Genomic DNA, 16,794 nt, shown 5'->3' with positions numbered 1-16,794 from the left:
CCACCACTGTAATTGTTGAAACCTCTACCTCAACACCACAGCCCACATCAACAGGTGAAGAAACAACAGGGCCAGTTGGCATTACTTCCAATCCAACGACTTCAACCACAACAACTGCAGAGGAAATTACACCTACCACAGGTGGAACTACAACAGCAGAAGAAACCACAACGGAGTCTATTCCATCTACATCCACAACGCCACCTAAAGAATTCACCACTGGCCCAACAACCACTTCCACCACTGTAATTGTTGAAACCTCTACCTCAACACCACAGCCCACATCAACAGGTGAAGAAACAACAGGGCCAGTTGGCATTACTTCCAATCCCACGACTTCAACGACAACAACTGCGGAGGTAATTACACCTACCACAGGTGGAACTACAACAGTTGAAGAAAGCACAACGGAGTCTATTCCATCTACATCCACAACGCTACCTAAAGAATTCACCACTGGCCCAACAACCACTTCCACCACTGTAAGTGTTGAAACGTCTACCTCAACACCACAGCCCACATCAACAGGTGAAGAAACAACAGGGCCAGTTGGCATTACATCCAGTCCAATGACTTCAACAACAACAACAAAGGTACCCACCACAAACAAAGAGGAAATTACACCTACCACAGGTGGAACTACAACAGTTGTAGAAACCACAACGGAGTCTATTCCATCTACATCCACAACGCCACCTAAAGAATTCACCACTGGCCCAACAACCACTTCCACCACTGTAAGTGTTGAAACCTCTACCTCAACACCACAGCCCACATCAACAGGTGAAGAAACAACAGGGCCAGTTGGCATTACTTCCAATCCCACGACTTCAACTACAACAACTGCAGAGGTAATTACACCTACCACAGGTGGAACTACAAAAGTTGAAGAAACCACAACGGAGTCTATTCCATCAACATCCACAAAGCCACCTAAAGAATTCACCACTGGCCCAACAACCACTTCCACCACTGTAATTGTTGAAACCTCTACCTCAACACCACAGCCCACATCAACAGGTGAAGAAGCAACAGGGCCAGTTGGCATTACATCCAGTCCAATGACTTTAACAACAACAACAAAGGCACCGACCACAAATGCAGAGGAAAATACACCTACCACAGGTGGAACTACAACAGTTGAAGAAACCACAACGGAGACTATTCCATCTACATCCACAAAGCCACCTAAAGAATTCACCACTGGCCCAACAACCACTTCCACCACTGTAATTGTTGAAACCTCTACCTCAACACCACAGCCCACATCAACAGGTGAAGAAACAACAGGGCCAGTTGGCATTACTTCCAATCCCACGACTTCAACCACAACAACTGCAGAGGTAATTACACCTACCACAGGTGGAACTACAACAGTTGAAGAAACAACAACGGAATTCCATCTACATCCACAAAACCACCTAAAGACAACGGAGTCTATTCCATCTACATCCACAACGCTACCGAAAGAATTCACCACTGGCCCAACAACCACTTCCACCACCGTAAGTGTTGAAACCTCTACCTCAACACCACAGCCCACATCAACAGGTGAAGAAACAACAGGGCCAGTTGGCATTACTTCCAATCCCACGACTTCAACCACAACAACTGCAGAGGTAATTACACCTACCACAGGTGGAACTACAAAAGTTGAAGAAACCACAACGGAGACTATTCCATCTACATCCACAGTGCCACCTAAAGTTGTCACCTCTGGCCCAACAACCACTTCCACCACTGTAAGTGTTGAAACCTCTACCTCAACACCACAGCCCACATCAACAGGTGAAGAAACAACAGGGCCAGTTGGCATTACTTCCAATCCCACGACTTCAACCACAACAACTGCAGAGGTAATTACACCTACCACAGGTGGAACTACAAAAGTTGAAGAAACCACAACGGAGACTATTCCATCTACATCCACAAAGCCACCTAAAGAATTCACCACTGGCCCAACAACCACTTCCACCACTGTAAGTGTTGAAACCTCTACCTCAACACCACAGCCCACATCAACAGGTGAAGAAATCACAGGGACAGTTGGCATTACTTCCATTCCCACGACTTCAACTACAACAACTGCAGAGGTAATTACACCTACCACAGGAGGAACTACAAAAGTTGAAGAAACCACAACGGAGTCTATTCCATCAACATCCACAAAGCCACCTAAAGAATTCACCACTGGCCCAACAACCACTTCCACCACTGTAATTGTTGAAACGTCTACCTCAACATCACAGTCCACAATAACAGGTGAAGAAACAACAGGTCCAGTTGGCATTACTTCCAGTCCATTTACTTCAACAACAACAACAAAGGCACCCACCACAAATGCAGAGGAAATTACACCTACCACAGGTGGAACTACAACAGCAGAAGAAACCACAACGGAGACTATTCCATCTACATCCACAACGCCACCTAAAGAATTCACCACTGGCCCAACAACCACTTCCACCACTGTAATTGTTGAAACCTCTACCTCAACACCACAGCCCACATCAACAGGTGAAGAAACAACAGGGCCAGTTGGCATTACTTCCAATCCCACGACTTCAACGACAACAACTGCGGAGGTAATTACACCTACCACAGGTGGAACTACAACAGTTGAAGAAAGCACAACGGAGTCTATTCCATCTACATCCACAACGCTACCGAAAGAATTCACCACTGGCCCAACAACCACTTCCACCACCGTAAGTGTTGAAACCTCTACCTCAACACCACAGCCCACATCAACAGGTGAAGAAACAACAGGGCCAGTTGGCATTACTTCCAATCCCACGACTTCAACCACAACAACTTCAGAGGTAATTACACCTACCACAGGTGGAACTACAAAAGTTGAAGAAACCACAACGGAGACTATTCCATCTACATCCACAGTGCCACCTAAAGTTGTCACCTCTGGCCCAACAACCACTTCCACCACTGTAAGTGTTGAAACCTCTACCTCAACACCACAGCCCACATCAACAGGCGAAGAAACAACAGGGCCAGTTGGCATTACTTCCAATCCCACGACTTCAACCACAACAACTGCAGAGGTAATTACACCTACCACAGGTGGAACTACAAAAGTTGAAGAAACCACAACGGAGACTATTCCATCTACATCCACAAAGCCACCTAAAGAATTCACCACTGGCCCAACAACCACATCCACCACTGTAAGTGTTGAAACCTCTACCTCAACACCACAGCCCACATCAACAGGTGAAGAAATCACAGGGACAGTTGGCATTACTTCCATTCCCACGACTTCAACTACAACAACTGCAGAGGTAATTACACCTACCACAGGAGGAACTACAAAAGTTGAAGAAACCACAACGGAGTCTATTCCATCAACATCCACAAAGCCACCTAAAGAATTCACCACTGGCCCAACAACCACTTCCACCACTGTAATTGTTGAAACGTCTACCTCAACATCACAGTCCACAATAACAGGTGAAGAAACAACAGGTCCAGTTGGCATTACTTCCAGTCCATTTACTTCAACAACAACAACAAAGGCACCCACCACAAATGCAGAGGAAATTACACCTACCACAGGTGGAACTACAACAGCAGAAGAAACCACAACGGAGACTATTCCATCTACATCCACAACGCCACCTAAAGAATTCACCACTGGCCCAACAACCACTTCCACCACTGTAATTGTTGAAACCTCTACCTCAACACCACAGCCCACATCAACAGGTGAAGAAACAACAGGGCCAGTTGGCATTACTTCCAATCCCACGACTTCAACGACAACAACTGCGGAGGTAATTACACCTACCACAGGTGGAACTACAACAGTTGAAGAAAGCACAACGGAGTCTATTCCATCTACATCCACAACGCTACCTAAAGAATTCACCACTGGCCCAACAACCACTTCCACCACCGTAAGTGTTGAAACCTCTACCTCAACACCACAGCCCACATCAACAGGTGAAGAAACAACAGGGCCAGTTGGCATTACTTCCAATCCCACGACTTCAACGACAACAACTGCGGAGGTAATTACACCTACCACAGGTGGAACTACAACAGTTGAAGAAAGCACAACGGAGTCTATTCCATCTACATCCACAACGCTACCTAAAGAATTCACCACTGGCCCAACAACCACTTCCACCACTGTAATTGTTGAAACGTCTACCTCAACATCACAGTCCACAATAACAGGTGAAGAAACAACAGGGCCAGTTGGCATTACATCCAGTCCAATGACTTCAACAACAACAACAAAGGCACCCACCACAAATGCAGAGGAAATTACACCTACCACAGGTGGAACTACAACAGTTGAAGAAACCACAACGGAGTCTATTCCATCTACATCCACAACGCCACCTAAAGAATTCACCACTGGCCCAACAACCACTTCCACCACTGTAAGTGTTGAAACCTCTACCTCAACACCACAGCCCACATCAACAGGCGAAGAAACAACAGGGCCAGTTGGCATTACTTCCAATCCCACGACTTCAACCACAACAACTGCAGAGGTAATTACACCTACCACAGGTGGAACTACAAAAGTTGAAGAAACCACAACGGAGACTATTCCATCTACATCCACAACGCCACCTAAAGAATTCACCACTGGCCCAACAACCACTTCCACCACCGTAAGTGTTGAAACCTCTACCTCAACACCACAGCCCACATCAACAGGTGAAGAAACAACAGGGCCAGTTGGCATTACTTCCAATCCCACGACTTCAACCACAACAACTGCAGAGGTAATTACACCTACCACAGGTGGAACTACAAAAGTTGAAGAAACCACAACGGAGACTATTCCATCTACATCCACAGTGCCACCTAAAGTTGTCACCTCTGGCCCAACAACCACTTCCACCACTGTAAGTGTTGAAACCTCTACCTCAACACCACAGCCCACATCAACAGGCGAAGAAACAACAGGGCCAGTTGGCATTACTTCCAATCCCACGACTTCAACCACAACAACTGCAGAGGTAATTACACCTACCACAGGTGGAACTACAAAAGTTGAAGAAACCACAACGGAGACTATTCCATCTACATCCACAAAGCCACCTAAAGAATTCACCACTGGCCCAACAACCACTTCCACCACTGTAAGTGTTGAAACCTCTACCTCAACACCACAGCCCAGATCAACAGGTGAAGAAACAACAGGGCCAGTTGGCATTACTTCCAATCCCACGACTTCAACCACAACAACTGCAGAGGTAATTACACCTACCACAGGTGGAACTACAAAAGTTGAAGAAACCACAACGGAGACTATTCCATCTACATCCACAGTGCCACCTAAAGTTGTCACCTCTGGCCCAACAACCACTTCCACCACTGTAAGTGTTGAAACCTCTACCTCAACACCACAGCCCACATCAACAGGTGAAGAAACAACAGGGCCAGTTGGCATTACTTCCAATCCCACGACTTTAACCACAACAACTGCGGAGGTAATTACACCTACCACAGGTGGAACAACAACAGTTGAAGAAAGCACAACGGAGTCTATTCCATTTACATCCACAACGCTACCTAAAGAATTCACCACTGGCCCAACAACCACTTCCACCACCGTAAGTGTTGAAATCTCTACCTCAACACCACAGCCCACATCAACAGGTGAAGAAACAACAAGGCCAGTTGGCACTACTTCCAATCCCACGACTTCAACGACAACAACTGTGGAGGTAAATACACCTACCACAGGTGGAACTACAACAGTTCAAGAAAGCACAACGGAGTCTATTCCATCTACATCCACAACGCTACCTAAAGAATTCACCACTGGCCCAACAACCACTTCCACCACTGTAAGTGTTGAAACCTCTACCTCAACACCACAGCCCACATCAACAGGTGAAGAAACAACAGGGCCAGTTGGCATTACTTCCAATCCCACGACTTCAACCACAACAACTTCAGAGGTAATTACACCTACCACAGGTGGAACTACAAAAGTTGAAGAAACCACAACGGAGACTATTCCATCTACATCCACAGTGCCACCTAAAGTTGTCACCTCTGGCCCAACAACCACTTCCACCACTGTAAGTGTTGAAACCTCTACCTCAACACCACAGCCCACATCAACAGGCGAAGAAACAACAGGGCCAGTTGGCATTACTTCCAATCCCACGACTTCAACCACAACAACTGCAGAGGTAATTACACCTACCACAGGTGGAACTACAAAAGTTGAAGAAACCACAACGGAGACTATTCCATCTACATCCACAAAGCCACCTAAAGAATTCACCACTGGCCCAACAACCACATCCACCACTGTAAGTGTTGAAACCTCTACCTCAACACCACAGCCCACATCAACAGGTGAAGAAATCACAGGGACAGTTGGCATTACTTCCATTCCCACGACTTCAACTACAACAACTGCAGAGGTAATTACACCTACCACAGGAGGAACTACAAAAGTTGAAGAAACCACAACGGAGTCTATTCCATCAACATCCACAAAGCCACCTAAAGAATTCACCACTGGCCCAACAACCACTTCCACCACTGTAATTGTTGAAACGTCTACCTCAACATCACAGTCCACAATAACAGGTGAAGAAACAACAGGTCCAGTTGGCATTACTTCCAGTCCATTTACTTCAACAACAACAACAAAGGCACCCACCACAAATGCAGAGGAAATTACACCTACCACAGGTGGAACTACAACAGCAGAAGAAACCACAACGGAGACTATTCCATCTACATCCACAACGCCACCTAAAGAATTCACCACTGGCCCAACAACCACTTCCACCACTGTAATTGTTGAAACCTCTACCTCAACACCACAGCCCACATCAACAGGTGAAGAAACAACAGGGCCAGTTGGCATTACTTCCAATCCCACGACTTCAACGACAACAACTGCGGAGGTAATTACACCTACCACAGGTGGAACTACAACAGTTGAAGAAAGCACAACGGAGTCTATTCCATCTACATCCACAACGCTACCTAAAGAATTCACCACTGGCCCAACAACCACTTCCACCACCGTAAGTGTTGAAACCTCTACCTCAACACCACAGCCCACATCAACAGGTGAAGAAACAACAGGGCCAGTTGGCATTACTTCCAATCCCACGACTTCAACCACAACAACTTCAGAGGTAATTACACCTACCACAGGTGGAACTACAAAAGTTGAAGAAACCACAACGGAGACTATTCCATCTACATCCACAGTGCCACCTAAAGTTGTCACCTCTGGCCCAACAACCACTTCCACCACTGTAAGTGTTGAAACCTCTACCTCAACACCACAGCCCACATCAACAGGTGAAGAAACAACAGGGCCAGTTGGCATTACTTCCAATCCCACGACTTCAACGACAACAACTGCGGAGGTAATTACACCTACCACAGGTGGAACTACAACAGTTGAAGAAAGCACAACGGAGTCTATTCCATCTACATCCACAACGCTACCTAAAGAATTCACCACTGGCCCAACAACCACTTCCACCACTGTAATTGTTGAAACGTCTACCTCAACATCACAGTCCACAATAACAGGTGAAGAAACAACAGGGCCAGTTGGCATTACATCCAGTCCAATGACTTCAACAACAACAACAAAGGCACCCACCACAAATGCAGAGGAAATTACACCTACCACAGGTGGAACTACAACAGTTGAAGAAACCACAACGGAGTCTATTCCATCTACATCCACAACGCCACCTAAAGAATTCACCACTGGCCCAACAACCACTTCCACCACTGTAAGTGTTGAAACCTCTACCTCAACACCACAGCCCACATCAACAGGCGAAGAAACAACAGGGCCAGTTGGCATTACTTCCAATCCCACGACTTCAACCACAACAACTGCAGAGGTAATTACACCTACCACAGGTGGAACTACAAAAGTTGAAGAAACCACAACGGAGACTATTCCATCTACATCCACAAAGCCACCTAAAGAATTCACCACTGGCCCAACAACCACTTCCACCACCGTAAGTGTTGAAACCTCTACCTCAACACCACAGCCCACATCAACAGGTGAAGAAACAACAGGGCCAGTTGGCATTACTTCCAATCCCACGACTTCAACCACAACAACTGCAGAGGTAATTACACCTACCACAGGTGGAACTACAAAAGTTGAAGAAACCACAACGGAGACTATTCCATCTACATCCACAGTGCCACCTAAAGTTGTCACCTCTGGCCCAACAACCACTTCCACCACTGTAAGTGTTGAAACCTCTACCTCATCACCACAGCCCACATCAACAGGCGAAGAAACAACAGGGCCAGTTGGCATTACTTCCAATCCCACGACTTCAACCACAACAACTGCAGAGGTAATTACACCTACCACAGGTGGAACTACAAAAGTTGAAGAAACCACAACGGAGACTATTCCATCTACATCCACAAAGCCACCTAAAGAATTCACCACTGGCCCAACAACCACTTCCACCACTGTAAGTGTTGAAACCTCTACCTCAACACCACAGCCCAGATCAACAGGTGAAGAAACAACAGGGCCAGTTGGCATTACTTCCAATCCCACGACTTCAACCACAACAACTGCAGAGGTAATTACACCTACCACAGGTGGAACTACAAAAGTTGAAGAAACCACAACGGAGACTATTCCATCTACATCCACAGTGCCACCTAAAGTTGTCACCTCTGGCCCAACAACCACTTCCACCACTGTAAGTGTTGAAACCTCTACCTCAACACCACAGCCCACATCAACAGGTGAAGAAACAACAGGGCCAGTTGGCATTACTTCCAATCCCACGATTTTAACCACAACAACTGCGGAGGTAATTACACCTTATACAGGTGGAACAACAACAGTTGAAGAAAGCACAACGGAGTCTATTCCATCTACATCCACAACGCTACCTAAAGAATTCACCACTGGCCCAACAACCACTTCCACCACCGTAAGTGTTGAAATCTCTACCTCAACACCACAGCCCACATCAACAGGTGAAGAAACAACAAGGCCAGTTGGCATTACTTCCAATCCCACGACTTCAACGACAACAACTGTGGAGGTAAATACACCTACCACAGGTGGAACTACAACAGTTCAAGAAAGCACAACGGAGTCTATTCCATCTACATCCACAACGCTACCTAAAGAATTCACCACTGGCCCAACAACCACTTCCACCACTGTAAGTGTTGAAACCTCTACCTCAACACCACAGCCCACATCAACAGGTGAAGAAACAACAGGGCCAGTTGGCATTACTTCCAATCCCAACAACAACAAAGACTTCAAGAAACCACAACGGACGACAACAACTGCAGAGGTAATTACACCTACCACAGGTGGAACTACAACAGTTGAAGAAGGAAAATACACCTACCACAGGTGGAACTACAACAGTTGAAGAAACCACAACGGAGTCTATTCCATCTACATCCACAACGCTACCTAAAGAATTAACCACTGGCCCAACAACCACTTCCACCACTGTAATTGTTGAAACCTCTACCTCAACACCACAGCCCACATCAACAGGTGAAGAAACAACAGGGCCAGTTGGCATTACTTCCAATCCCACGACTTCAACCACAACAACTGCAGAGGTAATTACACCTACCACAGGTGGAACTACAAAAGTTGAAGAAACCACAACGGAGACTATTCCATCTACATCCACAAAGCCACCTAAAGTTGTCACCACTGGCCCAACTACATCTTCTACAACTTATATAATTGTAACTTCAAGTTCAACATCACAGCCTTCAACAACAAGTACAGAAACAACAGAGCCAGTTGTCATCACAGGCACATTAACAACAACAACAACTCCTTCAGCATCGCCACAAGTGATTATTACACCTACATCACAAGCAGTCACCACCAGCCAGTGCATTTGCAATGTTAATGGGACACAGTATCTACCAGGTAACATGTTATAAATGTAATTCAGACAATCAAAATAAATGACATTTCACTAATCTTTCAATTAACTTTAATTTGCAAAACGAAATGTTCTAACACTTGCCTTTCTCAACAATCAGGGAACCTAGTGTATAATGTGACCGATGCTTCAGGGTGGTGCTTTACGGCTTACTGCAAAGCAACGTGCCAAGTTGAAGTGGAATCAAATCCATGTCCTTCCTCTACACCACCCACTGTATCACCCACAACATCAGAAGAGCCCACGACCACACCACCAACAACTCAATCCTCGCCAGACTGCACTAGCGTTCAGCCACCAAGAAAGGTCATTTTAAAAGGTTTTTAATAATAAAATGGGTGAATGGGTATATTTGTCTTTGTGGTATAGTGTTTGTATGTTCAACCCTGTGTGTGCATGTTTGAGTAATTGCTTTTCCTTATCAAATCAATGGCAGAATGGAGAATCTTGGCAGCTGAATAGCTGTACCACAGCAGTTTGCCAGGACGGCATTGTTGTCCAGCTACCAGTAAAATGCAAGCCAGTGGAGCCACTACAGTGTGAGAATGGTCGTCCACCTGTCAAGGTCTATGATTCAACTGGATGCTGCTTTACATATGAATGTGAATGTAAGTGGCAACATACAACCCAACAATCTGAATTAAAATAATACATTATTGCTCATTTGTTTTCAATGTCCTCTGTCAATAGCTTTGATTATTATCAACTCATATTTTAACATGTTGCAGGTGTATGCAGTGGATGGGGTGGATCTCACTACATGACATTTGATGGAGTATATTACAATTTCCAGGAGAACTGCTCATACACCTTAGTGAAAGAAATCAACTTCAAATACAACCTTACCATTATTGTTGATAATCACTACTGTGGAAACGCCGACAGTGGATTCTGTCCTCAGTCCCTTATCATTCATTACAAATCCTATGAAGTGATCCTAACCCAGCAGAGATCTGGTGACACAACAGAAAATGTGGTAACTATTTAAAAATATATATATTTTTTTTATTAATATCCATCATTATTTAATGATGCTGCTGCTTTATCATGCTTTATTGAAATCCCATAAATGTAAATGAAAACCAAAAATGCGGTTAACATTGTCCTGTTACTACTTTCAAGATAACACATGACTCAACCATCTAAATGTGTTTTCATTTCTACACAAATGCAGGTATATGTCAACAGTAAACGAATCTACCCAGCTTACAGAATGGGTGACATTGCTCTAACAAGTACTGGTGTGGAGGTTGTGCTGGAGATCACTGATCTTAAGGTTCAGGTGTCTTACAAGGGGTCATCATTTAGCATCAACCTTCCTTATTCCCTCTTCCAAAGCAGCACAGAGGGCCAGTGTGGTGAGTATTATTAAAGAGGGTCAATAAACATTTCACAGTTTCAAACCTTCAGTAGATGCTCCTATCTAGACCATCCTATAGAAATTGCATACAACAAGACAACTATGACTTGTCCTAGCTAACTAGGTTTTACCCTACTTAATATCCGTATTTTTCAAGGTACCTGTGATAATTCCCAGAAGAATGACTGCCAGTCACCTAATGGTCAGATACAGAGCTGCTCAGTCGCAGCTAGCCAGTGGCTGATTCCAAACCAGGACTGTCCAACTCCTCCAACAGCACCACCCTCTACCACCACGGCAACCCCAAGCACATCCCCTACCCCCTGCAAGACAGTCATTTGTGAAATCATGAACAGCAAGTAAGCAACATATCAAACTAAGTTTGAAAAAGGGAACAAGCACACAATAGGAAAGCCTAAATGACAATTCACTTCCTGATGTGTCTTATCAATTGTAATGTTCATTTACTTGTAATTACACCTGTTTTTATCATAATACAGGTACCGTTCCATTGGCATTTCTAGTTTAAGGTTGCACTCCATGCATCTCTTTAAATCACTCTCTATGATATTTTATTTCAAAGGGTCTTTGAGGAATGCCATAAAGCGGTTTCTCCTGATGCCTTCATTCAGGCCTGTAGATCAGATGTCTGCAACAATGCTATTTCTAGCTGCTCTAGTCTGGAGGCGTATGCATCTGAATGTGCAAATAAAGGGATCTGCATTGACTGGAGGAAGTCCACAGATGGAGAATGTGGTGAGCTATGAATCCAAGCATAGTAGTTATGCCACAAATTTATAGGAAGCTACTTTTGTCTTAGGCAGCTACTTAAAAAACATTTTTTGATGGTGTTCAGCATAACTGTGATCCATTTTTGTCCTGCAGAGCATACATGCCCAGACACTAAGGTGTACATGCCATGTGGTCCAGCAGTTGAACCAACATGTAATACAAAGTAAGCTTTAGTCTGATTGGATGTTATATGAATTTCCTTAATTTGTAAATAAATTATCTCCTGCATAATCCCAAACCTCTTTTGTTTGCAGATATAATGAGAAGTATTTGAACAACCAAACCCAAATGACCAATAAGACGAAGGAGGGTTGCTTCTGTCCATCTAAAACCGTCTTGTTCAGCACCTACTCTGATACTTGTGTGGTCTCCTGTGGTAAGAATGGGTTATGGGTCATTTTGCAGGTAGCTATCAATATGAAAATTAGACCTTTCTGTACTTTGAAACCTTAAATGAATCATAAATAATGGCTTACAGGCTTTATTTGTAATGGAACAGTTAACAAAATGTGTTGATGTTGAGGTGTGAAGAATGTGACGCCAACCATGTGAGACAAAACTTTTAAACACACCCTCTATTTATTTTTCAGGCTGCACTGGACCTGATGGCAACCCCAAAATGGTAAGAATTTCCTCCATCTAAATATTCTCCAGATATTCATTCTCACATAGACATATCATGAGATGCATTTCACGTGAGTCAGGGAAACGTACATACTTGAATAGATACTTTTCATTGACATAGTATAGGTCTTGGCCTCTTTATTCCTTCCAATGAACTGACCAGAAGAAAACGTTTAATCTCTGAATAACTACCTCCAACCCATTTCTTCTCACCTAATGATGGTTCATATTAACTGTCATGGTTAAATCCAGTTCATTGCAGAACAAAAACATTTGAGTTACTCTTTTCTGTTTCTGTATTGACCTGACATTACCCTGTTTTTCCATTAAGCCTGGTGATACATGGGAGAGTGGTTGCCAGCAGTGCACCTGTGACATGGACTCCATGATTGTCCAGTGCCAGCCTATCACCTGCCCCACACCAGCCACACCCATCTGCAATGAGACTGGATACAGACTGGTGAACAACGCAGAAGGCTGCTGCCAGAAATATACATGTGGTGAGTGATGGAGCAGACCCTTCAGTAAATCATTAGAAAGCCAACTCTTATTCATACAGTACTAGACCAAGATTATCTGATGTGTTCTGTAGGGTCATAGGGGTTATTTGACCCTCTATCGGCTTGTCTTTTAATCACTTCTCATTGGTTACCTCTGTAACAGAGTGCGATGCACTGCTTTGCCCCAAAGTCATGATGGACTGCCAACCAGGGTGGGAGGCAATTATAAGCACGTCCATCTCAAGTTGCTGTCCAGAGTATACCTGTGGTAAGTCCCCTTGATTTACTTCATCAGTGGTTTTGTAATTCCCCTGTTTCACTGGTTACATTTGTGTTAACTCTGACATGAGTCACTAGTATTACTGATTGATTTCTTCTCAATGTGTGTCTGTTCAGTTCCTAAGGGTGTATGTGTCTACAATAACATTGAGTACCAGGTAAGAATAAATCATTTAAAATAAATTAAATTAAACAAGCTTCTGAAAGATACACCCAGAAATAGCTTAAGATAAGCTGTATTGTGTTTGCTGCCCTCATAATTGGTCACATTCTACTGTAGAACTGCTCCCTTTGCACTCTGACCCTCCTCTATTCAAAGTCTGTTATAGTGGATGATAACTTTTGTCTCTCTCTTTCACTCCAGCCTGGTGCTGAAGTTCCTGAAGGAACTTGTGAGAATTGTATCTGCAGCTCGATCATGGATCCTAGCACCAAGCTCAACAACATTGTGTGCACAAATATCTCCTGCGACACTACATGTTCACAGGTACAAAGATGATCAATTAATTTACATATTTATAAGAAACTTGCAATAGCCTACTCTGGGGGCTGCTGCATGCTTATATAATAAGTGAACAATGATACAATGATGGCTCTCCATCCTCGTCTTAGGGCTTCCAGTATCAGGCCATACCTGATCAGTGTTGTGGGAAGTGTGTACAAACAAGCTGTGTGGTTACTATGCCAGATAAGACCAAACACACTATTCAGGTGAGTACAACAAGAGTGTATGAGGATGCATAATCTGTCTGCATGATCTGAAACTCCATCATAATTCTTCATCATCTTGTCCTTGTGCGATAGGTGAACGAAACGTGGTCACCACCTGGTGACAAATGTGTGAAGTACACATGTGAGAAAACTGGTGGCCAATATATACCAGGGGAGGTGAAGACTGTGTGCCCTGCATTCAGCCCAGAGAACTGTGTCCCAGTGAGTTTCTGTCCTATCTCACCTCCATCGTGGGGACAATCAAGACTGCAGTTACACTGTTTTCCTTTCTCACTCAGAATGTTACTATCATTCCTAGCACTCTTGGGTCATAGCGATATATGTTTCAGTAACATTTAGAATGGAAGGGAGCTCACATAATGAATACAATCTACCACTTATAAATCATCTCTCCTATCTTTCACCCCAGGGCACAGAAAAGACAGACGCAAATGGATGCTGCAAGACTTGTAAGTAACACGTCCAGCCAAAGCATTCCTAATAACCACCTATCTACTGGTTAATACTAGCATGCTATGTCACCTAAACAAGACCAACCGGAAACATTGTGTGACTACATACTGGCCAAAAATGTATATGTTGGCTGTTTCTGCTTCATCTGTGTCATACCAAACAATAGCCTAACTTTTGATGCATCTTCCCTGACCAGGCACAGAACGCAGCAATGTCTGTGAGATGAAGTACACCACCACTAGCATTGTCATCAGTGGCTGTGCGACCGCTGAGCCTGTGGAGATCAATTCCTGCTCAGGAAACTGTGGAACCTCTTCTATGTAAGTACTACAGATGCTGAATGCAGCACTAGTCAATGTCATGCAGGCCCCAGTTAGTGATAATCTATTCACTGTCTAGTGTGCCCTTTATGAACTAGGAGACAATTTGACTTATTTAATGCTCCTGTGCTCATCTTGTCAAGACAACCCAGGGAATTCAAGCCCTCTTTTCAACTTCTCTTGTGTTTATGTGAATGTGCAGGTACTCAGCAGAGGCGAACACCATGATGCACTACTGCTCCTGCTGCCAAGAGGCGACCACTAGCCAGAAAGAGGTGGAGCTGATGTGCCCTGATGGGTCAAAGGTCAAGCACTCCTACATCCACGTTGAGTCGTGTGGATGTCATGTCACAGACTGTGATGCAGGCACGACCACCGCCCCGGGGACAACGAGACCGCGCAGGAGGAGGCGCTAAAAGTCTAGGGAGACAACATGCACACTGAAATAGGAATTATCCTCATGACATCGAATGTTTAGTCCAAATTTGTTTTCTTGTTACGTTTTAATTAAATCTGTCATGCCAGTGTATTTCTACAATCGGTAGCACTTAGCATTATGTTCTTATACCTTCATTGTAAAATTCATGTATTTTCTATGATAAATGTGGTGGAGAATCTCTTTTCTCATTTGTAGTAATTAATAAACAACAGCAGCATCATGTGTATGTTCCTTTGCTCTTTGAGGAATTCTCCCAATCCTTCAAGCTATTCAGTGACCACTATAACAGTAACATTATGCTACTTAGAAGTATGTACAGGTAACTGCCAAAATAACAGTAACAACATAAAGTGTCCTAATAGGGCGTTGGGCCAACAGGAGCCGCCAGAAGAGCTTCAATGTACCTTGGCATAGATTCTCAAAGTGTCTGAAACTCTACTGGAGGGACGCGACACCATTCTTCCAAGACAATTCATTTAAGGTTATTTGTTGATGTAAAAATCTGGCTTTAAATATTGGTGGTCCCAGCTGAAAAGGTTTGAATACCACTGCTCTATGGGTTGAGTGGTCATTAACCATGGCAAAAAAAAACACACCACACACCATAACAGAGACATCAGAACCCTCATTTACTCAAGATGTTCTATTATTTTGGCAGTTACCTGTAGCTAGCTTCTAGTGGCTTTTGAAAATATAGTGACGCAACAAAACTTGCCAAGCAATCACAAGTTAGTAAAGGTATAATAAAATATGTAGCTAGAATAGGGTAGTGACGTTATTGTGTGATTGACAACATGGTGGGGTTTAATGGAGTAATATGCAGATCAGACAGTGTCACCCAGTCTCTATCTCTATTGATGCAAGGACCGACCATCCATGAGATCAAAATGATAGTTTAAGGGCCAGATTCAATCCAATCACATTTTGTCCACAATATGCACATTTTAAAGACAATGTTCCAGTAATAGCAGAGACCACATTAACGGTAAACGCAGCACGTCGGCTCAATCGGAAATTACATTCATATGTCAATTGCGCTGTAACACAGATCTTCCACAGTCCGAATTGAATGTTGGCCTTAATCATGTATTTGTTTACAATTACATCATTTACAAAGAAGTAAAACAAGTTTATATTTTGGGTTATGATGGGTTACAACAGTCAAACTAAGCTCATGAGTCCTTTTTAATGTCAATGGGTATATTTCAGGGGCGGCAGGGTAGAGCGTTGGACTAGTAACCGGAAGGTTGCAAGTTCAAACCCCGAGCTGACAAGGTACAAATCTGTCATTCTGCCCCTGAACAGGCAGTTAACTGTTCCTAGGCCGTCATTGAAAATAAGAATTTGTTCTTAACTGACT

The 16,794-nt window shown here is 44.0% G+C and overlaps 1 protein-coding gene across 1 annotated transcript in view; it reads left to right on the top strand.

The window, feature by feature from the left end:
• The window catches only part of LOC139412436 (mucin-2-like), a 28,410-nt gene extending 12,754 nt beyond the window's left edge, over window positions 1-15,656 (top strand). Inside the window, exons 31-49 of the mRNA XM_071159226.1 lie at window positions 9,337-9,919; window positions 10,036-10,241; window positions 10,372-10,543; window positions 10,664-10,911; window positions 11,110-11,293; window positions 11,453-11,654; window positions 11,879-12,051; window positions 12,181-12,250; window positions 12,342-12,463; window positions 12,678-12,709; window positions 13,043-13,211; window positions 13,375-13,479; window positions 13,608-13,648; window positions 13,855-13,977; window positions 14,103-14,201; window positions 14,295-14,423; window positions 14,632-14,671; window positions 14,872-14,995; window positions 15,198-15,656. Coding sequence (XP_071015327.1) covers window positions 9,337-9,919; window positions 10,036-10,241; window positions 10,372-10,543; window positions 10,664-10,911; window positions 11,110-11,293; window positions 11,453-11,654; window positions 11,879-12,051; window positions 12,181-12,250; window positions 12,342-12,463; window positions 12,678-12,709; window positions 13,043-13,211; window positions 13,375-13,479; window positions 13,608-13,648; window positions 13,855-13,977; window positions 14,103-14,201; window positions 14,295-14,423; window positions 14,632-14,671; window positions 14,872-14,995; window positions 15,198-15,411 — 3,036 coding nt within the window. The 3' untranslated portion in view covers window positions 15,412-15,656. The remainder of the gene's footprint in view (window positions 1-9,336; window positions 9,920-10,035; window positions 10,242-10,371; window positions 10,544-10,663; window positions 10,912-11,109; window positions 11,294-11,452; window positions 11,655-11,878; window positions 12,052-12,180; window positions 12,251-12,341; window positions 12,464-12,677; window positions 12,710-13,042; window positions 13,212-13,374; window positions 13,480-13,607; window positions 13,649-13,854; window positions 13,978-14,102; window positions 14,202-14,294; window positions 14,424-14,631; window positions 14,672-14,871; window positions 14,996-15,197) is intronic.
• Window positions 15,657-16,794: the final 1,138 nt, after the last annotated feature.

Source organism: Oncorhynchus clarkii, chromosome 6, assembly GCF_045791955.1.
Source record: "Oncorhynchus clarkii lewisi isolate Uvic-CL-2024 chromosome 6, UVic_Ocla_1.0, whole genome shotgun sequence".
Taxonomy (NCBI): domain Eukaryota; kingdom Metazoa; phylum Chordata; class Actinopteri; order Salmoniformes; family Salmonidae; genus Oncorhynchus; species Oncorhynchus clarkii.
Note: the sequence above shows the minus strand (reverse complement) of the source record. Positions and strands in the feature narration are given on the sequence as shown.